The sequence below is a fragment of the Corythoichthys intestinalis genome, chromosome 9 (assembly GCF_030265065.1).
Source record: "Corythoichthys intestinalis isolate RoL2023-P3 chromosome 9, ASM3026506v1, whole genome shotgun sequence".
Taxonomy (NCBI): Eukaryota; Metazoa; Chordata; class Actinopteri; order Syngnathiformes; family Syngnathidae; genus Corythoichthys; species Corythoichthys intestinalis.
Window position 1 is genome coordinate 23,706,664 of NC_080403.1, and position 26,115 is coordinate 23,732,778.

Genomic DNA, 26,115 nt, shown 5'->3' on the forward strand with positions numbered 1-26,115 from the left:
ATCGCGGGTTTTCAGCATCTGGTGCAAAAAATTGTGACGATGCATCTTGGCCAGAATAACCTTTATTTTTTTACTTTATTGGCTGCCATTGAAAGCACTAGACGTCTAATTCGCTGCCATCCTCCACTTCAAATGGATTGGACGTCTACTTGTGATAAATTAATCGGTGGGATGGTGTACATTGGCCAGTAGAAAAACATATTTTATTTTTTACCTCATTGGCAGCCATTGACATCGCTAGACGTCCAGTCCATTTGAAGTAGTGCTGCAATGATTAATCAATTAACTCGAGTAATTCTATTAGAAAAAAGATTCGAATTAAATTTTGCTGCTTCCAGTATTTTTTTAATTAAATTGGTGTTGTAATGGTTTGTTTTGAAAGTGTTTGCAATGTTTATTGGTTTGGGTTGATACACTGTCCTCTAGTGGCAGCAGTGAATATGATATAACTCATTTCACGTAGCTGAATTTAGCTGCTATCTGTCAAGACCAACACAAGCTAAGTTTTTGTTTGAGCTGTTTTTTTTAAAATGCATTCTTAATTTAATTTATAGGTATATTTAGCCATTTTTTGTTAAGCGCGTTGTAAAAAAAAATAATAATAATACATTTTATAGCTTTTAAGATAGCAGACTCTTGCTATCTAAGTTAGCCAATTGTTGTTTTGTTGTACTTAAATCCTCATTTATTTTTTACACCGTTTGAGGTTCAGCTCAGGTATTAATTTTTTTTATTCCTTATCCGATTACTTGATTATTCGAACTAACTAGTTCATCCATTAATCGACTACTAGAATAATCGATTGCTGCCGCCCTAATTTGAAGCACTTTCTTGGTACTCGCCGATACTGATTATGTCATTTTAGTGCATATATTGGTGCTATACTCATTTAAAATTTGTTTTAAAACAACTGTTACTGATCCCTGCAGGCATGCCGCACGGTGAAGATCCAGATTGGCGATCGGGTAAACGGCACCATGGACTTCAAGGTCAACAAGGACTCGCGAGCGTCCGACCTGCTGACCCAGTTTGAAAAGAAGGGCCTACGGCAAAGGTGAATAGCAAGTGATAAACTTAAGAATTCTAGGAATTTGGGTGGAATCAGAACAATGTGCTTAAGAAAACATTAAACATAATATTAGCCCTAGTTATAGTGTGTTAATGACATAAAATAGTGACTTGGCTTTACTGAATGATGCAACAACTACTATGAAAAACAGTAATACAAGGCAAGGCAGTTTTTCAGGTCAGATTCAAATAAGCGGATATTGTTGGAAACACAATGCAGTCCAAACTTTGAAGAGATAATACAAACGTGATGTTTCTTCATGCAGAAATGGCTCTATGTCCTCCTGGGACCTGTACGAAGTGGGAGGGAACATTGGTAAGTTTGTAACGATGTCCTCTGCATATTTGCATGTACCTGCCTGAGTTGCCAGAAGGTAATGTATTGAGACAGAATATTAGGGACACGTAACCTTCTAACCAAACCAATTTTTATCATGATGAGGGAGAAATCCGTTTCAACTTGTTGAGTACTTGCACTTCTAAGGACTGTATATTGAACAGGTTTAACATTTTTTATGGTCAGTCACATATGGTTTCTGAGGACATCAGAAAAGAAAAATTAACCTTAACACACACGCCATGCAAGATAGTCACGTTCGAATTAAAACAGTAAATATCTTCCTTAAGGGAAAACAAAAGGAACGGTCAGTTTTGATTCACACTACTGCATATGTTCATGTAACTACACAGTAATAATGAGGTTCTTTAAAGTTATTTCCATTGTGATATACAGAAAACTCAATTTAACTCACTTTTCAAGTGACTTCTATCACTGTCAGTGAGTTAATATTTGACCCCGCCCCTCACACCACTAATGAAGTATAAAATCACCCTAAAGTGCTTATTTCACATTGGATTTTGCAGCACAATGGCATACCCATGTGATTTCAAAATGGCCGAAAGCTCTGATCTCCTCTAGCCATTGAGACAATTTTGTGTGACTGTCCTTCCACTGTTTGGCCACGTGAGGGCGCAATGACACTGTTAATTGTGCTTTCTACTCAGATAAAGCTTTTATCTGCTACTGTAGTGGAATTCATGCAAGCTCGAAGCTTTTTAACTCATTGGCTGCCAGCGACTGCGAGAGACGTCCAATATATTTTAAATTAACAAATCATTGCTCCCCTCCCAGTTCAAATAGATTGGAGATCTACTATATTATTATAGTCATTACACATTATATTATTTATCTTAACAGAATATGTAAGGAATGTATGCACTACAGCTAATTTGGTTAAATTAGTCCTCTACATAGCACTTAACCGCCTCTGTTAAAAAAATTGAATCAATTGAGACATATGATGAAGTCTTGGTATAAATCCTTATATTGATGAGAATTTGATCATTTTAAAATGCAGCCTGTTAATGGGATCCACGGATAGAAAGACTTTTAGTTCTTAAAAGATAAGCTTTATTATGAGTTAAAATAATTTGATATTGAAACCCCTCTTCATATTTTCGTTTTTATACAATTTATAAAATTAGCTTAACTCGTAGGTCACCATTGTTGTTGACGTTGCAGGGCGGTGACGTCACATGGTTACGCTGCTGGGCTTCCAGAGTATGACTCTAGCCACATAAACATGTCATCTGTTCAACCCTTTCAATTTGAACCCGAGAGGAACATCAGTGAGCATGACAGCATTCTCGATATTTCACAACAGGCAAAAGCAAAATGAACTGGAAAGACTGAGTGAGACCTGACGAGAATAGGGAAAGAAAAAAACTATGTTTTGCCAAAATGTGCTAAACCGGTGAAACGTCCTACAAGAGGCGAATTTGACACCCAATGTACTACCGTGCACTTTCAGCTTGTTTTTTTAGATGCATACACACAGAACTTACTAAAGATGCCTTAAGAAAATACTTAAACATAGTAATATCAAATAAGGGTGGTTTAAATCGCTATGTGACTAATGCGGTCAACAGATCAACAATCTGCTTTAAAGCTACCACAAGGAAACACTATGCTTTAACCCTTTAAGGTCTGGGCCTATTTTGTCTTATTTTGCATGCCTTTGAAGTTGCCTTTATATTTCAAAGAAAGAATTGTTTACGATGGCCTGGTTTGGTCCCTTTTTTTGTGACACCTTGAACTTCATGTCCAAACTGTTGTTTCCTTTACTGACCAATTATAAATCATCATTTTGGGCCCAAAAAGACCAAAAATTCCAAAATCGTTTTGTCAAAATTTTTAATATTGATGTCCAATTGACAACCAAACATGCGTAACGAACCGTTTTGAAACTTTGTAATATTTATTCAACATGTTAGGATGAACATTCAACCAAAAAAACTTAGAATAAATAGTCTTATATTTGACAATTCAACATAAACAACAGGTATAGCCATAGGCGTTTTTTGCCTTTATACATGCTCTAGTCAAAACAGGTTATATACAGCAGACCAAACAGTGAAGAACAGTGAAAAAATATACCATCTAACACAAAAAGTGTTTAGAGGCCATCTCTATATGAGTTTAGGTATTGCGGCCCATCACCTGATGAAAACTATGTACACACAATCAAGCTTCTTGAACACACATTTATATACACAAATTGAGAAGACTGATTGTGGGGGAAAAAATATATATATAACATTGGGAAAAAAAGTATTTTCAAAAATATTTACAATAAATAAGTTACATTTTTTTCAGGCATGCCACTCCGAAAAGCAGTTTCGTCCTGGAATTAGACACAGGGCTACATCACACAGCCCACACTTCCATGGGGTGTCGGTCCTCTTTCCACTCTTCCATTTTCATTTCACTTTACTTTCATTGTCACTATAAATGTACATGAAAAAAAAGTCAGTATTTATGAAAATAATAAAGTATAAAATAAAAATATATACAGAAATAAATAATAATGGAAATCTATATGTATGACAATAGAAAGAATACCATAGCTGAATATGTGCTACATCCCTAATCTTCATATAGAAGGAAGACCACAAATTATACTTTGATCCGATATGCACATTTTATTATTATATACACAAACACACACTTATATTGCATCAAAATTAACTTTGTCTTGCAATATCAAAAGAAACTTTCAAAAGAAACTTTTTCAGCAGCATAAAAAAAAAAAAAGTGGGTTGGCTTACCTCTGCTCATCGATGGAGTCACCCACGTGTTCAAATCCGTCACTATCTTCACTCGAGGACTCTTCCGAAGAAGACGATGATGACGAATTTGGACCATCCTCTTCCTCACGTTGATCAAAAAGCACAATTGCTTGCGCTAAATTTAGTTATCCGTTCATTCTCAAAGTCACACAAAGTCGCTCGCTCGCTCGCTCAATTCAAACGGCCGTCGGTCGCCACCTCGCTGCTTCAGAACACTCCTCCCTCTCGTTCGGTGGAACCTCGCACGGCAGTTATATTTATTTTCTAAAAAAACGCATGTTGTGCTTCCACTGTGACTTCGAAAGGGTTCGTTTGATTTGTGTTTTTTTCATGGAGCTTCCGTTTTGAAAAAGGACAAGAAATGATGGAAATATAGACATAAACAAATTATCCATGCAGCGTTTTAATGTTTTTTTGAGAGGACAATAAAACTATAAAACTTAAATGACAATATCTCACGTTTTAGTTGGTCGATTGACTTCAAATAACAACGAGAGTAAACCGCAACTTCCGCACTTTAAAACGAGACCAACCAACGGCATGTGGGTGACGTAATTAAAACGCGAGGGCGCTTCAAAGACGACGTGCGCTGAGGACGTGCCGGCGCGTCCTTCGACTCTCAAGGGTTAAAGTATGAGAGGGAAACACATGCAAAAAGTATTTTGAGGCAATGAAAAAGTAATGAAAGACTCAATAAAACCACAAATAATAAGTACTTTTAACCGATGAGTGCATGTGTTGGACTTCTCGCCGAATAGAAGGAATTGCAGTAACCCGGTTGTATTCATTGATTGACAGTGACAATCACCCGGAGCGTCCATTAAACATGGCGCCCTCCGTAGGTCAAACATGTACTAAATATTATAGATGTTTAAATCAATGGCAATACAGTATGTTATGTGTTTTTATTAACATTTTTTAGTAAAAGAGAAAATATGTGGCTTATTAGAAACTACAAGTCCGTAAGTCCGAGGTTCTTAATATTGTTCATTATAACAGAAGCGGTGAAGCGCTACGTAAAGTACATAGTAGCCTAGCTAATGATATTATTCTTGTAAAATAACTTATTTTCACAATATTGCAACTTTTTTCGAGTAGTATTACACTTTATATGACTTTATTCGTGGTATATTACGACTTTAATTCCGTAATATTACAACTTCATTCTCGCAGTGCTATATTTTTTCTGTTTTTTGGTCCTAATACTCCATCATATTAACTAATAAATATCGTGTGTGATTTTGCTTTAGGCGAGCGCCGCCTGGACTGCGACACGCACCTACTGGATTTGTACAATAGCAACTCAGGAGGCGAGTGGGTCCTCAAGATCAAGCCCAAGGCCAGCAAAGGCTTGTGAAAACATGGATTCCAAAAGAAAAAGAGTCAGTGGGCATTTCACGGTGGGTGATAGCAACAAGGCAAAAACACCCAGATGGAGGACGGACCAACAATCTGCCAGCAGCAAAAAAAAGCAACCCCCCCCCCCCCCCCAAATCTTCCTCTTCTTCATCCCTCTATCTCCTCCTCTCTTGGACGTGACTCATTACTTCCTGCTGAAGGACCTGCTGCTGCATTGAAAGCAAAAGGAAGAAAAAGAGAAAGAGAGATAGAGGGAGGATCTCCGGGCAGTTCTGGTGCGCCATCTTTTCTCTCCAGCAATCATCGACGCTCGAGAGCGAGCAGATGGGTCCGCCGAGCACCTCTGGCAATACCCGACCACCCCCCCTTTTCTACTCCCCCGCCCCATCATCACGCTGACACACACAAGCAGAAATTCATCACGGCTCATACACACAGAAGGGTTCAGTGCCTTGCTCGAGGGGACACACTCCTATGTTTTTGGTGGCTTTTTTTCTTGCATATCTTTGGACCGTTTTTGGTCCGTTGCACTAAAACAAGACAATTCCCAGGGGCTGCGTCACCTTTTATTTCATGGCCTCTTGGAATCGTTGTCTTGATTGGGATTACGGTATTCTGATGAATGAACGGCCATACGTGCCTGGAATTCAAAACATTTTGGAGCTTTCCAGATGTTATACACAAAAAATGCCCTCAGTAGGGAAAGTTAGAGAAAAAAGTGCCCCTGACAGTACCCACATGATACAATATAATTTATTTTTTTGGACAACAATTTTACATATTACAAAGTATGTCACAATTCTTTTTGATTTTGAATTTTGTTGCTGACGTTGGAATGAAAATCCTTTTTTAGAAAAGAAAACAAAAAGCATATCAATTTGAAGGGACAGTAATTTTTTTTTAAGGTAGCAGTTTTAGGAAATTTAAAGTGCCTGTGACAGCGCTTTCCTCGGCTTGGCCCCAAGCAGCCCCCCGCTCCGACGTCGGGCGGTTTGTCCACCGAGAATGCGTTATTTTCGGCGTTCATTCCCCTCTGTCCCCAGCAATGACCACTGCCTGGCCGCCAGGGCCACAGCAGAACAACGAGCCGTAACTTGCTCTCCGCCAGGGGCTGGCCAATCGGTGAAGACAATCACGTCTGCCGGCGTGTGTAACATGAGTCGAGGTAGTTTTGTGTGATTTTTTTTGTTTTCGAAAGGCGAGAAAGAGAGTTGAAAGAGCCGCTCGGTTCGGGTTAGCATGTTGCCTAGCTGTCACGCCTCCTGTTTTGTTTATGCGCTTTCCTCCGTCTCCGAACCCAAGGCAGAGAAATGAGAAAAGCCGGACTAACTCCGGTGGCATAAAATACCGTTCGGGAGGTTTAAAAAGTCGGCAGTTTTGACCATAATACAGTTATACTGCCCTGTCGTACTGAATAAATGCATTTTTAATATTTCATATTCCATTTAGCACAAGACTGTTTTTTGTCATGACAATACAATTTATTTAGCAATTAGGGAAAAAGTACTTAGATGAAAAGAATATCCTGTAAAAATATTGGAGTAGAGAGATTAAAACAATGATAACATTTTGCTGCTCCCTGTCGCATTTTCCTTGTTCTGAATCTTCCCCTTCAATGGGCTAAATTCTAAATCAGCTGAAATCGTTACTCTGCTGACGTCATCACCTAGCTGGAGGCGCTATAGCGCTATAATGACAGGCGTGGCTAAACGGCAGATTAAAAGACTAATTTCTCGTCATCTGCACTTTGCCAAATTGTTTTATATAGTCGAATCGTCTCAAAATATGATTTTATTCACATAATAATGCTATTTAAGATTTTTTTTTAATGGTGTCACAGGCACTTTAAAGGCAAACCTGATTTTTGTTGCTTACTACCAAATTAGACGTCCTTGAATACTGGACTGGGATCAAATCTTGTGGGTGTGGAGCAGTGTCCAAACTACAGCTTACAGGCCAACTATGCCCTGCGAGTCAGTTTTTTTATTGGCAAAATATGAACCTTTCATTTAATATGGTCTGGACAAGAAGCTTGAGCTCAGCCTCCTCTCTGTTCTACTTCTCAGTTTTAACTCTAGATAGAGCTATAGTCACTTAAACAGTGCCTCTGCATTCATCTGCTAGGACGCTCATCTCTTCTCTTTGCCTAGTAATACAGCAAACATTTGACAAATACACTTCAAGTGGCAAGCCCATAATTTAACATGTTGAAATCAAAGTTTCAGATTTGTAGAATTTCAGTTGATGAATATGAGACCAGTGATAGAATAATTTTGATGGGTCTCATTTTCCTGTGATGTTTATTCAGCTTTCCAACTAATGAAAATGCACCAATTTCTGATCCGAATTTTAACTCATTAATAGCAATAACGTCCAATCCATTTGAAGTGGCAGGGATGGCAGCAAACGAATGAACGTTTATCCACTGTATACCACTGACTAGTGATTAACTCATTTAAAGAGTTTTAATTTAGTGTTGAGAGCCACCATTCATCCATCATCGTGAATGGCACTGAACGAAATATAGCAAATACAATACGGCTTTATGTTTGGGGTGACCCCTGAAGCGCTTCTTATCCTCTTGTTTGGAGGGCACCTGTGGTCCTCTTATTTACTTGACACAATCGTTTTTGCTACAAAATAACCATCAATGAAATCAATCGGTTTCCTTCTGCAACCTATTGGCAGTCCTGAGCATTTCTCTTTCCGGCCTCCCTTTTACTTCAGTGTGTGCCCTTTTAAAAAAGACCCCAATGCACTGATGGCTATCTTCTTATCAGAGACCCTTGCATTCTCATGGGCCTCATAAAGAATATGAATTGACTTCCTAGCCTGTGTATTGAAGGACATTTTCAAGTCAAACAGTGTCATCTCCTCAAGGACACACGGTGAAGCTGGTCTTCATTTTTTTAACAGTGCGGGGTGGGGTGATATTATGGGATGTTATTTATATGAATGTAAAAGTGAGTTTTGTGATGCTGTTGTTCATTAGCTTCATTTTTTCCATTAAATTTGGCACCCGCGTGTCGCCTCGTCGCCGCCATCTCGTTAAAGCGGCGCCGCCATTTTGTGTCCGACGCTTACACAGGCGACATCCATCATCGCCCGACTCGCCATCTCGCTGTCATCTGGCCCGTAATGGAGCGTAATGGCTGCCGGGCGCATGCATCACCGCCGTCCTCGCATCTCCCGATAAAGGAGAAGCTAATAAATGGCTGTTATAAATTCAGGAATCCATGACAGGAGTGCGCACGTGTGTCTGCGTGTGCGTGCATGTGTGTGATGAGCTTCATCACAGGGACACAGTTGAGCGAGCTTGTACAAAAGCGAGCTGATGGAGCGGCCTTCTGCTGACAATCAGGAGAAGTAGGTCACCTCCGAGGCTAAAGCGGCGTCCCAGAGGGCCTCGGACCAGGTCAGGTTACGTCACGCCCTCTGACGCTGCGTGTACGGCTTGTACGGGGGTTCTCCGGTTTTCGACGAGGTTTTGCGTCACATTGACGGCGAAGCTGGTAGTACTGTCAGCCTCTCCCAGTTCAAATGGTTTGGACATCTGTCCTCAACGGCAGTGAACAAGTGTGGTCGCGACGCCGTCGTGAATAAAGAACCCCCTTTATGTGAATATGTCAATGTACTCTGTATGTATATTTATGTCCAAGTGTTTTGAATACCGAAATGCCATTAGATCCTGTTGTGAGTCAATAAATGTGAATCTAATGTGACGTATGATGAATTCTTTCAATATGGCCTAATGGCATGCACATGGGCAGATGGAATCAGCAGAGAAGAGCATTCATCAAGCGCATCTGCACTTCAGACAGTCACAGGTGAGGTGGTATGTCTCTAATCAATACAGAGATTACGCATGTGCGTGCGAGTGTGTCTTGATTAATCATGGTCAAAGCTCGTGGACAAACCACGTTTTCGCTTAACTGCCGCATCAAGATTGATTATTGAAGCTCTCGTGTCTAAAAGGCCTTCTGACGCCGAAATCAGCATCAAGAAATAACACAATTTACCAGGGTGTGCTGACAAACTGTAATTGTAGCCAAGAATTCTACTCAAGTAAGAGCAGCGTTACTTCAAAATAATACTACCGGTACTCAATTAAGAGTAAAAGTAGTCCAAAAAATGTACTTAAGTGAAAAACTATCCAGTCAAAAGAATACTCTAGTAATGAGTAACATTTTGAGTAAATACTTTTTTTTATTTTTTAAACATTGGTATTTTTTTCTCTCTCAGCACAAACCTATGTATATGAACTGTTGTTATAATGATACTGTACAATAACCCATTACATAACCATATTAAGTCAAAGGAATAAAAGACAAAATCATTAAATTAAAGAGAGGGGAAAAAAACTAATGAAGCATTATTCATCCAAAGGGCATGACTGTCCTGCCCTCTAGTGGAGAAAATAGTTCCTAGTTTGAATAGTGAATACTGTAGTTCCTTCATAGTTACTATTATGAAATTAAAAGGATCATATCTCCGGTTTTCTGTGGTCAGTCGATGCCAAATAAAAGTTGCGATTTCGATTCATGTTGAGGGCAGAGCTCTATGTGAAACACTTCAATTGTGACAGTGCTTTAAAGACACGAGATTGAACAGGCTTGCGTGATCATAGAACGGCAAGCTTGCGTCTAATTGGTGTAATGGAGTCGTGATTATTGTTGCGACGTCTCATTTGTGAAATTAGTAGCGCTACACTTGGCAGTAGCAGCGCTAGCAAAAAATAATAATAAAACTAACATGTACAATAAAGACGAAAAATGTAACGACTCTTCATAGCGGAGTAAGAGTAGCGTTTTTTTCTTCACAAATCTACCCAAGTAAAAAGTATAGCTTGGTAAAACTACTCTTAGGAGTACATTTTTCTCAAAAAGTTACTCAAGTAAATGTAACGGAGTACATGTAACGAGTTACTACCCAAATAAAATAAAAAGACATCTGGTTCTTAAAAGATTAATGTTAGTATAAGTTATAATAATTTGATATTAAAACCCCTCTTAATGTTTTCATTTTAATAAAATGTGCAATGAGCAATATCTGATAGGCCTGATAAATCTGAGATCACCGGCTGGATGATCTACAATATGGACAGTGCTTTTACGTGACATAAATAAGGTAAAATGTCATTAAACGCCGTTAGACGTTAGATGCAAACTGCATCATGTTTTTGTGTGCTGTGATGCACAAGCTATCTGCAAAAATAATAATATTCACTGTATACCCTAATCATATGTAAAGCACAGGATAGCTCTGGATGCTAACTTCCTCCTCAATAATACTGGAATAGTGAAGATCTGCAAACATTTTTTGGCATCAAATGCTCGTGCTCAATCACTAGAGCAGGAGAGTGTTGTCACTAGCGAACTTGACACATGAACACTACTCACGTCTCTTACCGTCTTTCCTGTTCATTTTGCTTTTGCTGCTCGTTTTGTGAAATACCGACAGGGCAGTCCTGCTCTTTATGTTCCGCTCGAGTTCAAATTGGAAGGGCAGAACCGACAATATGTTTATGTAGTTCAAGAGCAACACTGTGGAAGTCCGGCAGTGTGGCCATGTGACGTCATTGGCATGCGACGTCAACAGCACAGGCAACCGACTAGTTACACTAATTTTACAAATTTTATTAAAACGAAAACATTAAGAGGGATTTTAATATCAAATTATTATAACTCGTACTAACATTGATCTTTTAAGAACTACATGTCTTTATATCCGTGGTTCCCTTTAAAACTAAACTGAGCAGAATTTAAGATCAGTTCCGAGTCCAGTCAATTAGGCCAGCCGACAGACATAGTCTCTCCAGCGTGTCCTCGGTCATCCCCGGGGTCTCCCGCTGGTGGGAAATGCCCGGAACACCTCTCCAGGGAGGCACCCAGGAGGCGGAGGAGGAACAAAATGCCCGAGCCACCTCAGCTATGCGACATACTGTATATCTATGTATGTTTTTTTTTCTTTTTATTTCACAGTATAAACAATCCAGTTTTTTTGTTGTTGTTTTCATATCAAACCCTGGCTATTCGTGTGTGGATATGAATATGATCTCTATCAACACCTCTGGAGTTTCAACACATATTCACCTTAATGCAACCCGTACGTAGTCAAGGAGTGATACACGTCGCCATTGTTCAACAAACAAACAACAGACCCAAATGAGCAATAGCGGATAAAGGTGCACAAAATAACTTATTGATACCGCACGTGAAACTATTAGGTTTAAAATATACTCACGTCACTACCAAAAAATCCTTAAAAGTTGCTACAAAAGCATGAAGGTCGAGACCTTGCCGTAGTTATGCGAACACTGTGACACGTGACGATGTATCACATTGGGCATGCATGTGACATCACGGACACATTTTTCTGATCTGTGTGACCTTTGACCCTTTCGCTTCTCATTATATCACATAGCCTGCAAATTTTAGTTAAATAGGCTAATCAATACAATAAGTTATTGTGAAATTCATTTCTCGGCCTTTGTGAGCTTTGACCTCATTATTATTTCATATTAAAATTCTACAATGTAATTAATAATCAGATTATTCCAGTGTTGTTTTCGTCAACGATGACGCTAAGGAAAATGATTCGTCAACGAACACTTTTATCATGACGTTGACAAGACGATAACGAGCTAAAAACATTTTTTGGGAGACTAAAACGTAACGAAACAAATGCCAGTTTTCGTCTTTCAAGACGAGAAATAGACGAAAATGCTCAATAGTTTCAGTCACATGTTCACAATGTGTGACATTTTATATATCGTTAACCTGCATCGTAGCAGTGTCTGGTTGTGTCACTCATAGGACGTGCTGCACTCCCCACACTCCCTGACTCACCAGTGTGTCGCCTCCTGTTTCCAAGATTGCACACATGGTAAGATTTGTATTCTTATCTTGGCCAGAGAGAATATGTAATGTTGCTTTAGCCTTTAAAGGTCTGTGCTGAGTGATCTTCATACACCAAATATAACTCATAGTGTTAGGATAGTGTTCGTATTAGCATTAGGCTAATGTTGATGGCACGCGTCCTCTTAAACTCAGTTTGTGGCTTTCAGGTGAGTATAGTTCATTGAAAATAATGTGCTGTTTTCCAGCTGAATGTGTATTATCACCAAGTTGGCATTGTCCTTGTAGATGCTGTAATATGTGCTTGTCTGTCAATGTTCATGAAACCTTTATTTATTTTTGGAGTATTTTTTTTTTTTTTTACAGAAGAAAAATTTCTTTATCAACGTTTACTAAAACTGGACGAAATTAGTCTTGCATTTTTGTCAACAAAAACTAGACTAAGACAAACACATTGCGAGATGACTAAAATATATGACTAATAAGTATTATCATCCAAAAGACAAAGACAAACATTTAAAGGGCTGCCAAAAACAACACTGCTTTATTCATTCTTGAGTTTTCTTGAACACAAAGACAATGATAATACCAAAAATAATCTGTTATTTACAGTTGGGCAAATAAGTATTTAGTCAACCACTAATTGTGCAAGTTCTCCCACTTGAAAATATTAGAGAGCACTGTAATTGTCAACATGGGTAAACCTCAACCATGAGAGACAGAATGTGAAAAAAAAAAAAACAGAAAATCACATTGTTTGATTTTTAAAGAATTTATTTGCAAATCATGGTTGAAAATAAGTATTTGGTCAATACCAAAAGTTCATCTGAATACTTTGTTACAGTATGTACCCTTTGTTGGCAATAACGGAGGTCAAACGTTTTCTGTAACTCATCACAAGCTTTTTACACACTGTTGCTGGTATTTTGGCCCATTCCTCCATGCAGATCTCCTCTAGAGCAGTGATGTTTTGGGTCTGTCGTTGGGCAACACGGATTTTCAACTTCCTCCGCAGATTTTCTATGGGGTTGAGATCTGGAGACTGGCTAGGCCACTCCAGGACCTTGAAATGCTTCTTACGAAGCCACTCCTTTGTTGCCCTGGCTGTGTGTTTGGGATCATTGTCATGCTGAAAGACCCGGCCACGTCTCATCTTCAATGCCATTGCTGATGGAAGGAGATTTTCACTCAAAATCTCTCGATACATGGCCTCATTCATTTTTTCCTCTACACAGATCAGTCGTCCTGGTTCCTGTGCAGAAAAATAGCCCCAAAGCATGATGTTTCCACCCCCATGCTTCACAGTGGGTATGGTGCAATTCAGTATTCTTTTTCCTCCAAACACGAGAACCTGTGTTTTTACCAAAAAGTTCTATTTGGGTTTCATCTGACCATAACACATTCTCCCAGTCCTCTTCTGGATCATCCAAATGCTCTCTAGCGAACCAAAAACGGGCCTGGACGTGTATTTTCTTCAGCAGTGGGACACGTCTGGCAGTGCAGGATTTGAGTCCCTGGCGGCGCATTGTGTTACTGATAGTAGCCTTTGTTACTGTGGTCCCAGCTCTCTGTAGGTCATTCACTATGTCCCCCCGTGTGGTTCTGGGATTTTTGCTCACTGCTCTTGTTATCATTTTGACGCCACGGGGTGAGGAGGGAGTTGAAAGTCGGTGTTGCCGAACGACAGCCCCAAAACATCACTGCTCGAGAGGAGATCTGCATGGAGGAATGGGACAAAATACCAGCAAGAGTGTGTGAAAAGCTTGTGAAGAGTTACAGAAAACGTTTGGCCTCCGTTATTGCCAACAAAGGGTACATAACAAAGTATTGAGATGAGCTTTTGGTATAGACCAAATACTTATTTTCTACCATGATTTGCAAATAAATTCTTTAAAAATCAAACAATGTGATTTTTCCGGGTTTTTTTCCATATTCTGTCTCTCATGGTTGAGGTTTACCCATGTTGACAACTACAGGCCTCTCTAATATTTTCATGTGGGAGAACTTGCACAATTAGTGGTTGACTAAATACTTATTTGCCCCACTGAATCTGTTCTATGTGTTGGATTTTATCAGGTAAATTTTCCCAAAAAAATGCGACTTATACTCCGGTGAGACTTATATGTTTTTTTTTTTCTTTGTTGGGCATTTCATGGCTGGTGCGACTTATACTCAGGTGTGACTTTTAGTCCGAAAAATACGGTTATCTGCATTTTTAAAATTGTCTATGCCCAGCCCTAATAAAAATATATCGCAATTGAATATGCTTCGGCATTGTATATTGTAATATTTAGCTGTTCACATACATATTCCTTTTAAAAAATCAGTCTTCATGGTTATATTCATGGTAAAAACAAGATTTAAAGTGGAAATAAATATTCGTACTATTGTTTTGATACCATTACATTGAGCAGAATTAAATACAATAAGTTGGATTTTTTGTTTCACAAGCTTCACTTCTGATTATTATTAGCCATACATGGTGCTCCCCCCTCCTCCATCCCTCAGACGGATCTGGAGCAGCCATCCTTGCAGACTCCGGCCCCCCCTCCACCCCCACCCTTTTCGGCCTGCAGACCTAAATGACTGTAATCTTTGGATGAATAGCAATCAGCAGCCTTGTACGAACCCCTGGCACTACTCCGGACCGCCGCCCCCTCTATAATCAGGCTGATGCCTCCCATTCACAAGTAATCATGACGCACTGAGGCACACAACACGTCTTTTGTCATTTACGTGACGTCTGAAGCGACAACTCTCGTGTATTGTCCAAAATAATACTAAATCTAGGGAGAAATAATTTTTAAAAAAGTAATGAAAATATTTGTTGTTGTATTTTGTGGTCGTTCACAATAGTTGCCAAAAGAAGAAAAATAATATTTACCACACCTATTGACAGCAACAGACATTTGACTAAGACACACACACTTTTGACAATTGCAGTTGCTAATGTTCCCCCCAGTCCTTTAGATGGTGCTGGTAAGCAACACAAAATGAACATTGATTTAATTGGTTCATATAAAATAAAATATCCAATGGCGTACTGCAAGCAACACGTCACATCCGCTCATTAATATTCATGACATTAGCTACTGTTGCTAAGTAGGGACAAGCCACCGGTTGTCCCTAATAGGAAATGAATGGAAATCGTGTACGAAGGAGATGTTAAAAGAGCTAAACCTACCAATACTCTCCGAAAATGATGTGCCTGCTTCCAAATTCACTGGCAAAGATGTGGACGAACATAAAAATGTTCAGTTAAAGAGATGGCTTGAGTGTTGAAGGCTGAAAAAGACGAAAAAAACGAGCCGACCTAAGCATAACCTTAGCTTTTTTATCGACGCGACTGACAATGACATTCTCCTGTTTCAACAAGCTATCCTTTACCATCAGCCCTGTCTTTCTTATATATCCTCTGGTTGTCCTACGTCTCTTACCGTTCTTGGGGGTAATTTAGTTAGCTTTGTGTAGCGATCGCAAATGCTACTCAGTGACAGCGAATGAACACTTTTCATTTTTTCATTGATAACAAATCTTAATTCTATAATTTATTTACACTTCCCCCTTACTAAAGTTGTTTATATATATATATATATATATATATATATATATATATATATATATAGTTTTAGGTTTTAGACACCTGCCTAAAACTTTTGCACAGTACTGTATATTTTTATTATATTATGTATATACAGGATATACTGTATGTATATATTTTCCCCAAGTGGAAGCTTCCATGATCCTAATAAATTTAATAATAAAAAAAAAATATATATATATACTATATATATATATATATATATATATATATATATATATATATATATACATATAACAGAAATGGTAACAGTGGCAGTCAGATACCATTGTAATTCTTTTCAGGTCATTCATTGTCAGACAGAAGCAGTACGGTACAACGTTACGCTAAAAAAATAAGTTAAAAATATAAAAATGGCTTACCTCTTTGTCATCTGAAAGACCATGCCAACCCAACAAAATGTTTACTGCATATGAAATGCGAATGGATTCACCGAGCTGGTGTTAAAGTCCGCGCAAGTTGATTCAGTCCTCACATTTTTTCCTCCCGTTTTTGGTTTCCTGAAACGTATGAAGAAAACATTCTTCATGTGTCTTAATGTCTAGAGTCGTTTCTACAAGTTCCAAAAAAGCAATGCGTGATCGGCATGTTCTTTTTGAAAGATTACCGGGGAAAAGTGGCCCAAATTACGCTGTTTCTATGCGAGGGCGGGTCTATAATGTCCCACTTCGACTTTACTTCCGCTTCATGATGCGACGTCACAGTCTAAAAATAGCATGCGTGCGGTACGCCATTGTGAAGCCTTTTAACTCATTGGCTGCCGTTGACAGTGATAGACATGTACTTTATCTAAAATGGGAGGATGGCTGTGAACGCTCATGTTTGATTGCCATTGACGGTGTCAGACGTCCAATCCATTTTGACTGGGAATTCGCCCCTTCCCAGTCAAAATAGATTGGACGTCTTGTGCCATCAATGGCAGCCAATGAAGTTAAACAAAAAAGACATGTTTTTAAAAAATCTGATCAAGAACCAAGTGTCAAGTGACTCCTCCCCCTATTCTTCTCCTTTATCTCCTCTCTCCTTGTTGTTGTCGCCCCCCCATTGCTTGATGGGGGGCGCGCATCCCCGCGTTTATCTCCACCGTTCAGCCACTTTTGTCGCCTAGCAACACAGAAACAAGCATTTTTGATTGTTTTTTTTTTTTTCCTCTTTCCTTTCTTTCACCATCCCAGCATCCATTGTTGACTTGATTCACACTCTCACTATTTTTTTTTTTCATCTCTAGTGCACATTAGTGTCACGCTCCGCACACACGCACACACAGGACCGGAATCAATTATCAATAGACTTAATGAAGCGCGTAATGAAGAGAGTGCTATCAGTGCTCCAGAATAGTGAATAATGTGAAAGGAACATCAAGCATATTCAAATGGACATACGTATTACTAAAGCAGCTGTAAAAGCACAATATAGAGGTGTGGGAGTGTGTTTGGATGTGTGTGCGGTGTTTAATATGGTGGCATTTCCATATAAAAAGTCTCCTTAGTGACTCGTGTAATTAAAGATAAAACGATTGCGTGAAAAGGTGAGTTTATCTTTTCAATAGCCATCAGCAGCAAATGTGTTTAAAGGAGGCTGCTTCCTCCACTGATAACCTTCTTCAATACATGCTGACACTGGATTAGACTTCATTTCAAAGTAGGGATGCAGCTCATATCTGCAAATATTTTGAGGGGAAAGATTTAGAACTCAAAATATGTTGTAGCAGCATTTCTAAAGACAGAATTGGTTGAATAATTCCGTGTAATTATTAGTGTTGCACTGATACCAATGCCAGAACTGTATATGGCACTAAAGCAGGCATCTGTTTCAGCAGTACTAAGAAATAATGCACTGATGCTGTGCATTGTGCAATCTGTGCTCTTCAAGATTTAGTCCCAACCGCCGGTTGCATTCCCCAAGATGGCCGCGAGTTAAAAATGCTGCTTTAAAAGAAGCAGTGCTTGTCGCACTGTTATCTCACATTATTATTATTATATTGTTATTATATACAATAGATATCTATGTATATAGAGTGGTATGAAAAAGTATCTGAATCTTTTGGAATTTCTCACATTTCTGCATAACATCCCCATCAAATGTGATCTGATCTTTGTCAAAATCACATAGATGAAAAAACAGTGTCGTCTTTAACTAAAACCACCCAAACATTTATAGGTTTTCATATTTTAATGAGGATAGCATGTAAACAATGACAGAATGGGGAAAATAAGTATGTGAACCCTCTAGCTAAGGAGACTTAAAGAGCAATTGAAACCAGTTTTTACCAAACAATTTAAGTCAGGTGTGTGCCCAATCACTGATGAGTGGTTTAAAGCTGCCCTTCCCACTATAAAACTCACACATGGTAAGAATTGTCTTCATGAGAAGCATTGTCTGATGTGCATCATGGCTCGGTCAAAAGAGCTGTCTGAAGAACTGCGATCAAGAATTGTTGATTTGCATAAAGCTGGGAAAGGATACAAAACAATCTCTAAAAGTCTGGATGTTTATCAATCAGCAGTCAGAGAAGTTGTCTATAAATAGTGAGAGTTTGGCGCACATCTCTTCCAAGGAATGGCCGTCCACCAAAGATGACGCTGAGAGTTCAGCACAGAATATTCAGAGAGGTTTAAAAAAAAAAAAAAAAAAAAAAAAAAAAAGAACCCTATAGTGTTTGCTAAAGACATACAGAAATCATTGGCACAGTCCAATATCTCTGCACACATCAACTATATGTAAAACTATGGTCAAGTATGGCGTTCATGGGAGGACTCCACGGAGGATGCCACTGCTGTCGAAAAAAAACCCATTGTTGCTCATTTAATGTTCGCAAAAAGGCACTTGGACACTCCACAGAAGTTTGGGTGAAATATTTCCTGGACTGATGAAACCAAAGTTGAATTTTTTGGGAGTAACACACAATTTCATGTGTGGAGGAAAAATGGAACAGCTCACTAACATCAACACCTCATCCCAACTGTGAAGCACGGTGGAGGGAGCGTCATGATTTGGGGGTGTTTTGCTCCATCAGGGCCTGGACAACTTGCAATCATTAATGGAGGCATGAATTCAGAAGTTTATCAGGATGTTTTGCCGGAAAACCTGAGGTCATCTGTCAGACAGTTGAAGCTATAAAGAGGATGGATGCTACAACAAGAAAATGATCCAAAACACCGAAGTAAATGAACTTCAGAATGGTTTTAGAAAAACTTAATACGCGTTCTGGAGTGGCCAACTCAAAGTCCAGACTTCAACCCCATTGAGATAGGGATGGGAATCGAAATCCGATTCCAATTCCGAACCGGTTCCTAGTGTTTCGAGGCCTCTACATCACAATGAAAAAGCCTAAACGATCCCTTTAACGATTCCTAAAGACGCATATTGCGTCGTGACGTGTCTTGTTGTCCAGACGCATCAAACTAGCATGGCACCAAGAACCCCTCGCTCTAAAGTTTGGCTACACTTCACCAGGAAAGAGCGTGAAAAGGAAAGGTTACGATGGTTTAGCACGAGCATTGCAGCCGTAAACATAATAATGACATTACGTAGGTTCAAACGCTCGAAAGTGTGTCTTCACTTCATGAGAAAAAAAATTACAACAAAACGACTTGCAGTCATTGCAAGGTGGAGATAACTGCATCGGGAGGGAATACGACTGCAATGTCCTCACCGAGACGCTAAGGCTCAGTCCTGGCTATACAGTTAGCTAAACTCCCAAATGACGATACAGAAGACGTTTATATAATTTGCTGACTTTATTCAACCATCACTTGAAGAGTGAAACTAAAAATAGAAATGAAACAAATCAATTTCGTCCCCAATAACAAACAGGTTTGCATCAACATAAATCAGCGATGATTAGCTGCTAATACATTAATAACACAAACTGTTAGCATGCGTTCGCTAGCATTAGCACATCGTTTAAACCTATACACAACTGGATTTAAGTGTCCGATCGCAAGTGGAAACACACAACAACAACACAAAAGATGATACATACAGGCGTTGCCTCTGTAGATATTTTACAAACATGAACAAAGAACGTAGGCTCGTAGCAGTGTTTCCCTCTCTCACTAACTCGCTCACTCGCTTGGATCCCGCACTTCTTCTTCGCATGTAAGCGCGCTCTTCTTCACGTGAGGAAGCGCAAGGGCGCCCCCACTTGAGCGTAAAAGCACCATAAAAACTAAAAGGCATGCATTTCAATATAATGGTAAATAATACACTTTAACACAGGGGTCTCCAAACTATGGCCCGCCTCCACATTTGGTCCAGCCCCCTGAACAATGCCAGAGAGCTTTTTTCTTTTTTTTTTTTTTTCTCAATAGCGTTATTTATTTCCTGGTCTTTTTCTGTGAAGAACTCAGAGAGGGTTATTTGGTTATCTATTTAATTAATAGTGTTATTATAATTTTTTATTATTATTATGTTATATTATATTATCATTTTAATTTTAGTTACTTTTGTTCCCTGAAGAATCCAGAAAGGGTTATTTGGTTGTGGCTTTCTGAAAAACAATATTTTTTTACATTTAGGCACTCCTGCAATCGTCACACTTTTTCTGTTACTACAGAGAAGGGAAAAGTTATGTGGCCCTCACAGGAAAAAGTTTGGGGACCCCTGCTTTAACACATATTGCCAAAGGCAGAACAACGACCTATATGCCAATATATACCAATGGTTTTTATTTCTATTAGAAAAATGTTTCAGTAAAATGTTACACATTCTTGTGCATTTGCCACTTATTGCCACAGTTAACACTGAGGCTTTGGGCCTCATTGTGAGTTTGTAAAGTCGTGACTTCTGGTTAAACAAACTCGTTGCCAATCAAAACGTTTGTTCTTCTTTTTCCCCAAATTAGAATCAATAAGAGAATCGATAAAGAATCGAATCGTTAAGCAATATCGATAATGGAATCGGAATCGTAAAAATCGTATCAATTCCCATCCCTACATCGAGATGCTAAAAGAAAGAAAACTATTTTGCACGTTTTTTCAAAAAATGTGATACAGCATCAGCTGATACCAGGTATCGGAGTTGGGGGCCAAAAAATGTAATCGGTTCAATATCAGTAATCATCATTATTTTTCAGAGTACTTAGTTAAATTGGAAACTAAACCTTACCTTATTTTATTTATTTATTTATTTATTTTGGACTGTTACCTACCTTTCAAACCCACACAAACAAACAAGGATAGACATGAGAATCCCTTGGCTCAGCAAACAGTTGACACACACGTGCAAACCTGGCACTTGAGCAAGTGACATCATGTCGTGTTCTGTGGATGTTTATGCATTCTTTTCTAGAGAGCCCTGAGAGACACATCATCTTTATCTCCAACACAAAGTGACATCTGACACTCTGGGGGTGCGTGGGTGTGTTTGGTCACCCAAGGGATTGTCATGTCTATCCATTTGTGTGTACTGTGTGCCCATTTTAGCCATTGTGAGTCAACACTGCATCAAATCTTAAACATTTTTGAAAATGCAAACCTCAAAGTTCATTTTTAGTTAGCAACATGAGACTTGGTAGTCATAAGTATCACAAGTAGACCCATAGAAAAATTTCAACAAACTATGCCAAAAGAAACACAAAAACACTCTCTTATTTTGGATTCAAAATGTTCATTTTTCCATTTTGTACGATCCTCGTGTCCTTGAATTTTTGGCCTGATTGTGATCAATTGAATCACATTTCGAAATGAAATAATAATTTCAAACGTATAATTTTTTTGATCGGCAGGTACCACATAAAATTTGTTTTTGTTTTTTCTTTTAAAAGTAAACTTTCCGGATTGATTTTACATTTCATTAGTCTTTAAACATGTTTTATAACCAGCCCTCAAACCTACCTTGGCAAAAAAAAAAAAAAAAAATCTTTCAGGAAGCAATGCTTGAAAAGATAGTTTTTCTATTTTGATCTAAAGCCACCATTTTCAGTTCATTTCGCCATATCCTGTTTGGCTCCGTAACTCCCAATAACCTTGATGCTTTTTAGACCACTGATGGAGAGCTCAAGGTTTCACTCGCTTTGTTTTTGTTCTTCTTGGTGAGGACACTAACTAAAATTGCTACTCCTCTGCAGAGGTGGGTAGTAACGCATTACATGTACTCTGTGACATTTAACTGAGTAACGTTTTGAGAAAAATATACTTCTAAGAGTGTATTACAAGGCCATACTTTTTACTTTTACTTGAGTAGATTTGAGAAGAAAACCCGCTACTCTTACTCCGCTACTTTGGGCTACACAAGAGTCATTACGTTTTTCCTCTTTATTCTACATATTATATTTATTATTTCTTTGCCAGCGAAGCCAAGAGTAGCTCTACCAATTTCACCAATGAGACATCGCAACAATAATCACATGACTTCATTATACCAATCAGACACAAACTTGCCGTTCTATGATCCCACCAGCCTGTTCAATCACGTGGCGTCTTTAAAGCATCGTAAACAAACGAAGTATTCGACATAGAGAGCTGCTCTAAAAATGACTCGAAAGCACAGATTTAAACTTCTCCCCCGGTTTTTATTTGGCGCCGATTGACCACGGAAAACGGGAAATATGATCCTATTAGTTTCATAATAGGAAATATGTTTTCTCCATTAGAGGGCACTCATGCTCTTTAGAAGAGTAATGCTTATTTCAGATTTTTTTTTTTTCTTTCTGCAGAATTCAATGGTTTTGTTTGTTGTTGTTGTTGTGTTTATTCTGCTTGATGTGGTTATGTAAAACGATCCTTTTAATTTCATAATACTAACTATGAAGAAACTATTCACTATTTAAACTCGGAGCTATTTTCTCCACCAGAGGGCACTCATGCTCTTTGGACGAATGATGCTTCAGTTCTGTCATTTGTTTTTCTCTTGGCGGAATTCTATGACCCCCCCCCCCCCCTTTTTTTTTGTATTTCTTTGGTGTAATGTGGTTATGCAAATGGTTATTGTACAGTATCATTATAACAACAGTTCATAAAAATAACTTTGTCTCGAGGGGAAAAAAAAAAAAAATCAAACAAAAATGTAAGCCATTACTCACAATGTTACTCATTACTTGTCATTACTTGAGTATTCTTTCGACTGAATACATTTTTACTTGTACATTTTTTGGATGACTGCTTTTACTTGAGAAGTATTATTCTGAAGTAACACTACTCTTACTTGAGTAATATTTTTGGCTACTCTAACCACCTCTGCTCCTCTGTTACTCGGGACAGATAAGAATAAATCTGGTATGTATACAGTATTCTAGGGATGTTTACGCATACATCCTCGGAGCCTGATTTTTAATTGTTTGTTTCACAGGTGAATAAATTATGATTTTGGACTCATTTAGAAAAGCTAATAAGTCTCACCTTTTTGGAATAATGTGATAAAAATGTATTTCTTTAAAATTGATAATTTCATTTAAATGTCTAAAATCTGTTTCATTTTATTATGTTTTATATTAGTAGTTTGTTTAATAAACCATCTATATAATCTCAAACACATTTTTGAATAAATAGATTGATTAATTGGATTAATAGTGTATTAAAATAGTTACACACCTTCTTAAATAAAATCAAATAAATAATATTAAAATGGATGGCTTCTTTCCCACAGGGGGGAATCCACCAGAGTCTTTGTTTCTCTTGCTTGTCTCGCTGTCACTACAGAGCACCGTCATCATCATCCTCCTCATCCTCCTCCTGTGACACGCCGAGACCCACGTCTACCCCACCACGCACATTTTGTGAGTGTGCTTGCTGCCCTCTAGCATCTTCCTGTCAAGTCCGCTTGTCTTCATCTGTGGTCAGGAAAGCCCTGCTTGGGGTGGGGGCAGTGGCGGTTTTAAGGGTGGGACCATAGGGGCAGTGGCACCACTTCTAATTTAATGGCCCCCGAAGTGCCCTTGTTCAAATTTTAGCACAAAGCATAGCTATAGGCGGATCCTTCTTTTTTGAAGTGAGAGAGAATGAGATGATGTTGTTTCTAGTGTATGTTAAATATTAACGCTGCTTGTCATGTTTAACATGGCTTTTCAAAAAACTTATTAAAATTATTGTTCTACTGTATGTAATGTATCCTTACTTGCACTTTACTGGTTTATCTTTGCTTGACAATTTCGAGCAAAGATGTTTTTACCGCCAAATGCAAGATAATCTACATATTGCCTTGTTGACAAAAACAAACACTGAACAAAGATGGCAGCAACACTTGGCCACTGAGGGTTACAGTCAGTGTTGTTAATCTTACTGAAAAAAAGTAATTAATTATAGTTACAAATTACTTCTCCCAAAAAGTAATTGCGTTACTAACTCAATTACCTGAATGTAAGAGTAATTAGTTACTTGGCAAAGTAATTGGTGATAATTACTTTTTTTTTTTCCCCTCAAAAAAAAAAAAAAAAAAAAAAAAAAAAACATTGGCCATACTATGTGAAGTTTTTTGTGGAGGTTTTTGGTACAATTGGCCCGAGCCCAATTCTTTACTCTAATTTACCCTTTACCCTGCATCAACTGTTAAACGTTGTTAAAATTGCTCCCATTATTGCATTAGTTCCCTTCTCTCTACTTTCGACATATGAAAGTTTTAAAACTGTTTCATCATTTAAAGATAGATTCAAATCAAGATTTTGCCGATTTAGAAGTCTTTTAGATAAAAAGTTACTTAGGTTCGCGAGGAAGGTTCTCTACAACAGAGCCGTCCTAAAAAGCCTACTGCTTTAAGATGGCGGCTGTCATTTTGCATCTAGTTATATCTATATACAGTACATGTGATATCTACCATGTCTACCATATCTACCATAACATGCGGGCGTAGTTTGTCGGCTATCGGCTACAACATGAATTATTGGAGCTACCTAGCATCGCGTTTGCTCGGCGTCACAACTTTCTTGCCTCCTCCCCGCTCCTGCTCTGCTCTTTCGTCTCGGTGAGTCCGTCTCCCTCAGACTTTTCGACCAATATAGTAACGCATAGTAACGCATGCCTTCCGTCCTCAGTAACGGTAACGGCGTTGCCAAGATGAGAAAAGTAATTAATTAGATTACCCACTACTGAAAAAAATAACGCCGTTAGTAACGCCGTTATATTGTAACGCCGTTATTAACAACACTGGTTACAGTACATATGGCCCCTTCTTGACCCCTGTTTCAGAAAAATCCATCAACCACCACTGGGTTGGGGGGTTTTCCACATGAGGGGGAAACATTGCCACAGCCACGTATGGACCCTACTCACATGACGTCACAACCACGCCTCCGCGCCATGTTGTCCGTCTACTCGTCATGTTAACGCATTACCGCTTCGTAAATTCCTCCTATTATGGCGTGTTTTTCTGCTCGTTAACATTAATAATCATAATGGTGAAGGCGTGTGTGGCGGTTGGTTGCAGTAACAGAGAAGATAGACGGAGAGACTTGAAATTCTACCGTATTCCGAGAGACCCGGAGAGGAGAGCGAGATGGACTGCTGCAATTCGACGAGAAAACTGGGCTCCAAACGATTACCACAGATTATGTAGTAGTCATTTTATATCTGGTAAAATGCATTTAATATATATTTAGAGGGTTTTGGGCTGACAACCACAATTAAGATCATTGTGAGGCTAATTGCCGACAACATACAGTTTCAAATTCAAGATGCTTATTTCTTCCATCATCATTACATTTTGAATAGTATTTAGCTGGTACCAAGTGAAAGAAGCTGGCCTCGTCTACCGATCATCAGTTAAACAGGTGTGTCCAAACCTTTTGCAAAGGGGGCCAGATTTGGTGTGGTAAAAAGGCTGATTCACATATAACAATATATTAAAACAAATTTTAGCAAGCCCTTCTGTGTGTCACATTTACTTTTTTTTTTTCATTAATTTCAAATTTCAACAATCTCGCCTTTGTGGCGTTCTCTTTCGACACTCGGGCTCTTGCGAAATACTGCTGCTGTGAAATTAAACTAGCTTCTAGTTGCTATAACTTCTCGCTGCCTATCTTCCCTGTAATGTTGTACATGTCAGCGTGTCTTGTTCGGTAATATTATCGCGTCACATCGAACTCTTTAAAAACAGCGACTGTCTCTTTGCAAATGAGGCAGACACAGTTGTTGCGTGTTTTAGTGAAGAAATAGTCCAATATCCACC

The 26,115-nt window shown here is 38.7% G+C and overlaps 1 protein-coding gene across 2 annotated transcripts in view; it reads left to right on the forward strand.

Annotated features, from left to right (window-relative positions):
* LOC130922133 (rho GTPase-activating protein 40) overlaps positions 1-9,289 on the forward strand; it is a 44,782-nt gene extending 35,493 nt beyond the window's left edge. For both annotated transcript variants that reach the window (XM_057846683.1, XM_057846682.1), the window contains exons 13-15: positions 930-1,054; positions 1,335-1,384; positions 5,448-9,289. In XM_057846683.1, the coding sequence (XP_057702666.1) occupies positions 930-1,054; positions 1,335-1,384; positions 5,448-5,554 (282 nt within the window). In that variant the 3' untranslated portion in view covers positions 5,555-9,289. The remainder of the gene's footprint in view (positions 1-929; positions 1,055-1,334; positions 1,385-5,447) is intronic.
* Positions 9,290-26,115: the final 16,826 nt, after the last annotated feature.